Source organism: Temnothorax longispinosus, chromosome 1 (genome assembly GCF_030848805.1).
Source record: "Temnothorax longispinosus isolate EJ_2023e chromosome 1, Tlon_JGU_v1, whole genome shotgun sequence".
NCBI lineage: Eukaryota > Metazoa > Arthropoda > Insecta > Hymenoptera > Formicidae > Temnothorax > Temnothorax longispinosus.
This window is the reverse complement of record NC_092358.1, coordinates 14,944,969-14,950,903: the sequence shown is the minus strand read 5'-3', so window position 1 is coordinate 14,950,903 and position 5,935 is coordinate 14,944,969. Positions and strand designations below refer to the sequence as shown.

Sequence of the window (5,935 nt, the reverse complement as noted above, 5' to 3'; positions counted from 1 at the left end):
CGTATCTGGAGGCTGTTTGCGACGTACTCGAACCGTATCAAACTCTCGACTGCGCGCTAGAATCCTCGCAGATATTTTTTTCTGCGATCTTAAAAATGCAAGATTGCATTTCAGCCAAGCGTCGCTGCTGCAGGGTGACCACCACCGCCACCACCACAATCCACATATATGTTAAATGTGATATATTTGTCAAGAACATATGTGTCTCGCGATGATTTTATCGAACACGTGCAAAACTGCAAATTTTGCAATTTTGCATAAGTCAATGGAGCGTTATTGTTTACAAGAACATGTCGCGACGTGTCTCGCGATGATTTTATCGAACACGTGCAAAACTGCAAATTTTGCAATTTCGCATAAGTCAATGGAGCGTTATTGTTTTCAAAAACATACGTGTCTCGCGATAATTTCATCGAACACGTGCAAAACTGCCAATAGCGCCGATGTACGGCTGCTGCATTGATACAGATCAAATCACCAAAAGTCAATGGCGCGATATCGTTTTCAAGAACATGTCTCGCAATGATTTCATCGCACACGTGCAAAACTGCAAATTTTGCAAATAGCGCCGATGTACGGCTGCTGAGATGAAATTAGATATGATAAGCAAACAATGCATCATTAGTAGAATATAAAATGACGAATCTGGGGGATAAGCTCAATAGTCGATAACTGGCAGTCGTGAGTGCAACAAATGCCGTTAGCAAGAGGATCATGCAATAACATGGAGCAAGAGTTGTTAGAGCAATCCACCCTTTTAAATTCGAGGGAAGATTTTGCCGCGTGGGAGCAACGATGTGACGAATTTATCGAATCGTTGGAAGAACAAAGCCAAATTAAACGGCCACGATTATCGATCGATCAGTCATCGATCAGTCTTAAACAGTCATTGGTCGCTTGTATTTGTTGCGGGTGACAAACGCGCAAATAAAAGTATCGCAACGAGAAACTATGAACTTTTTCGTGAGTTCGATCTGTGTGAGTGGTACAAGCGACACGTCATCGAGCCTACCTTAGCAAAGCTGAAGGAATTCCAGGAACGTGATAGCGGATGGGCGTTGTCGCGTATACTCAATTTAATGGTAAATGTAAACAAATATAATCCATTGCACGCGGGGTGTTTTGTGGAAATACCGCAAGAATTAAAAAGAAGAAGACGGTGATAAACGTGCGATCATTGAGCAATGCATGTTTTGCATGGTCAGTGGTGGCTGCTCTGTATCCAGCCAAGAGACACGCAGAATGGAAATCGTCGTACCCTCATTACACGTCGGTGCTAAATCTTACGGACATTGAGTTTCCAATGACGTTGAATCAAATTAAAAAATTTGAAAATCACAACAATATCTCCATAAACGTCTACAGCATCGATAAAAAAAAACAAGGAACTTGTTATTCTGCCAATACGTGTTACTGACCGAAAGATGGGCAGACACGTAAATCTGCTGTACATGCATAACGACAACGTGAGACATTTTGCGTGGATCAAGAACCTATCCCGCCTCGTGAGCTCGCAAATCAGTAAAAAAGAGCACAGAAAATACTTTTGCGATCGGTAAGTACCTATAGTTTTTTAAATAATATATAGAATATTTTGTGTATAAAAAAATTTATAATATTTGCGTTTATTTTTGCAGATGTTTGCACTATTTCTACACGAGCGAGAAATTGGAAGCCTACACCGTCGACTGTCAGGAAATGAACGACTGCGCGATCAAGTTATCGAGCGATAACGACAAGTGGTTGGCCTTTAAAAATCACAACAAGAAGGAACGACTTCCGTTTATCGTATACGCCGACCTGGGATGTACCCTGGAGAAGATGGAAGCGGATCCGGAAATATCCAGGTACACATATCAGCATCATCGCGTGTTTAGCATAGGGTACTACGTGCGTTGCTCGTACGACGAGTCGTTATCAATGTATAGGTTTCGTCGCGATAAGGATTGCGTCGCGTGGTTCGCCGAGGAGCTAAGACGTTTAGCTCACGACGTAAAAACTATATTGTCTACTAATATACCCATAGCAGATTTCACGCGAGACGAGTGGGAAAAGTTTAACAGCGCAACGCACTGTCACGTTTGCGAAGAACCGTTCGAGCCAAACGACGTGCGAGTACGCGACCATTGTCACCTGACCGGCCGATACAGAGGTCCCGCGCATTCTAATTGTAACTTAAATTATAAAGATTCGCATTGCATTCCCATAGTGTTTCATAATTTATCGGGATACGATGCACATTTTATTATAACGGAAATAGCAACAGCGTACGAAAGACATGTAGACTTACTCCCAATCACAAAAGAAAAATATATTTCGTTTACGAAAAACGTTCAAAGCACCGAAGATAAAGATAAGAAAACTTGCGTCAAATTGCGATTTATTGATTCGTACAAGTTTCTCACCGCTAGTCTTGACAAATTGGCATCTTATCTCAGCAAGGATAAACTGCGAATATTGCAACGCGAATTTTGTGAATTATCCGCAGAAAATTTTGATTTGCTGACAAGAAAAGGCGTATTTCCCTATGAATACATTGACTGTGTCGAAAAGTTGGAGGACTTGTGTTTACCACCGCGCGACTCGTTTTACAGTTCATTGACAGGTGACACCGTATCCGAGAGCGATTACGCACACGCCGTCAACGTCTGGCAGCGGTTCTCCATTCGAACGCTCGGTGACTACAGCGATTTATATCTCAAAACCGATGTCTTGCTGTTGGCCGATATCTTTGAAAACTTTCGCGATAGTTGCGTCGCGAGTTATGGACTCGATCCCGCGTATTATTATACTCTACCGAGTTTTACGTGGGATGCTATGTTGAAGCATACGCGTATCAATTTCGAATTGCTCACCGTCATTGACATGGTCATGTTTATCGAACGCGGTATACGCGGCGGTTTGAGTCAATGTTCAAACAGATACGCGTTGGCCAACAACAAGTACATGCAGTCGTACGATCCATTGAAACCGTCGTCGTACCTGATGTATTTTGATGTAAATAACTTATACGGCTGGGCAATGAGTCAACCATTGCCATACGCAGATTTTAAATGGGTCGATGACGTAACCGATTTTAATGTTATGGATGTCGCGTTGGATTCCTCGATAGGCTACATTCTCGAAGTTGACTTGGAGTATCCGCAACATCTTCACGACGCGCACACTGACCTACCGTTCTGTCCGACGCGCGATAAACCACCCGGCAAGCGGCAGGACAAGCTCCTCGCAACATTATACGATAAGAAACGTCATGTAATACATTATCGCAACCTGCAGCAGTGTACTCGTCACGGTCTCCGTATATCAAAGATTCACCGCACATTGAAATTCGCGCAATCTCCATGGCTTCGCGATTATATAGACCTCAATACGAAATTTAGAACATTGGCCAAAAATGATTTCGAGAAAAATTTATACAAATTGATGAACAATGCAGTGTTTTGCAAAACCATGGAGAATGTGCGCAATCACGTTGACGTGCGACTCGTGACTCATTGGGAGGGTAGATACGGCGCGGAGGCAATGATTGCGAAACCAAATTTTTAAAGACGCTTCGTCTTTTCGGAGAATTTAGTAGCAATAGAAATGCGAAAACTCGAGGTAAAGTTCGACAAACCAATCTACGTGGGTATGTGCATCCTCGATATATCCAAGACATGTTTGTACGAATTTCATCACGAGTACATGTTACCGCTGTATTGCGACAAGTGTAAAGTCACGTACACCGATACGGACAGTCTCATTTATCACATCGAGTGCGACGATGTGTATGATATCATGAAGCGCCACATTAATAGATTTGACACTAGCGACTATGCGATCGATAATACGTACGGTATCTCACTCGTCAATAAAAAAGTTCCGGGCTTAATGAAAGACGAAAACAACGGTGCGATAATGACCGAATTCGTCGGGCTTAGAGCAAAGATGTACGCTTTGCGAGTAGACGGTAAGAAAGATACGAAAGAGGCTAAAAGTGTTAAGAGTAACGTCGTAGCCAGGTCGATAACGTTCGACGATTACACGCGATGTCTGCGCGACGAAATTGAAATGACACGACAACAGGCTTGCATAAGATCCAAAAAACACGAGGTATACACCGTGTCCGAAACGAAAATAGCTCTAAGTCCGTACGACGATAAGCGATACATTATACCCGGTTCTACCGAAACGCTGCCATGGGGACATTATAAAATACCATTGTAAATATATTGTAAATACCGCTGTAAATATATTGTAATTACATTTAGATATTTAGGAAAATAAATGACTCATATGTATATATGTATGTTTTTATATTGTAATAAATTTTTACAATACATTATTCTTGTGTATCCATGAATTGTGTGAATTATCAAATCCTAACCACTTTACATAAATCTCATCCCCTCTTTTGCGCAAAACTTTTTCAACGAGATACACGTCGGGATTAGCAACGCGATGTAACTCGTATTCGTAGAAGCCGCCGGCGACGGGTTTTCCGCAGGAATTTTCCAACAGATACGTCACAGGATTAGTTTTTTGCACTTTGACGATTCTAAACACCTCCGTGGTCCAATTTGGCGTGTATCCTTTCTCGAAGATTGTCTTGAATTTAGTCACGCGTACCGAATTGCCCACTTTGAATCGCGCGGGAGCAGCGATCTTTACGTGGCTGTACACCGTTGTTAAGAGCTTGTCGGCAATCGCGGGGGTAACATCGATGGGTCGCATGCCGATAGTTCATGCTTTCGCGCGTTGTAATCCGATACGAGACCCGGCAGCGAGTCGATCCATTTGTAATTTCCATTGCGCGTAAACATTTTCCACATGTCGTTCTTGAGCGTGCGATTGAATCGTTCGACGACCGATGCCTTCATTACGGAATAGGTCGAATAGTGATTGTGTAACGATGCGCCCCTTACGTCAAGGCATCGTCCCCGGCCACCACCCGCCGGGGGCCGCCCGACCGATCCTCCGTCGGGCGAGGACAGGGCGCGGTGCGCCCACAATTTTTTAATCGTTTGAAACGCACCGTGTGCGCGGGAAATCCGCCGCACCGGTGCCTTCCCGCACGACGCCGACGAGCGCCGAAGCGAGCCGATCCCCGCCGAAGCGAGCACGCGGGATCGGGCCGCTCCCACCACCGCGCCATCGCCTGACGATCGGCCTCCCTCCTGCCAAGCTCACCGCGCCGAGCGGTATAAAAAGCCGGCGCGCTCGACGAAGAGACACTTTGTACTTTGTCTCTGCCACGGCTCTCCGCTACTCCTGACGAAGCCTACTTTCCAAATCCTAGGGCGACACGCAAAACGAGGTCCAGAGTTCTGGTCCTCTACTGAGGGTTCTCAGAGTATCGCCGAGCTTCCTCACACTTACCCCGACGGCCACGGCATCGCGGGGTCGAGCGTGCTCGGCCTCGTAGCGAGGGTTCTCGCGACCGTAACCCCGGGATTCCGCCATCCTCCGGTGTACATATCGCGCTCCCGCCCACGTTATCGATATACCGCACCGGGTGCACCCGCACCACGGTGCCGCGCCGCGACCGTGGAGTACTGTACTTCCGTTCGTATATCATATACCGCGTTTCAGTATTTCAGTACACCGGCACTGTCGATAATTCGTATATGATATCTGTAACCGCGTTCCGTTCGTATGTCATATACCGCGTTTCAGTATTTCAGTACACCGGCACTGTCGATAATTCGTATATGATATCTGTAACCGCGTTCCGTTCGTATGTCATATACCGCGTTTCAGTATTTCCTGTATGCCGCCCCGTGCACCGGCACTGTCGATCGATATTCGTAAATGATATCTGTAACCGCGTTCCGTTCGTTTGTAATATACCGCGCTTCGTTATGTTCTAATCCACTGCGATGAACTCCGTTCGTATGTAATAGACCGCGCTTCGTTATTTTCTCGCGATATCCTGCGACGAACTCCGTTAGTA

At 45.3% G+C, this 5,935-nt stretch overlaps 1 protein-coding gene across 1 annotated transcript; it reads right to left on the bottom strand.

Moving 5' to 3' along the window:
- Positions 1 to 4,314: 4,314 nt before the first annotated feature.
- LOC139808434 (uncharacterized) lies at positions 4,315 to 4,716 on the bottom strand. The gene has a single exon (XM_071770453.1). It carries the CDS (start codon positions 4,714 to 4,716, stop codon positions 4,315 to 4,317), a length of 402 nt encoding a protein of 133 aa, XP_071626554.1.
- Positions 4,717 to 5,935: the final 1,219 nt, after the last annotated feature.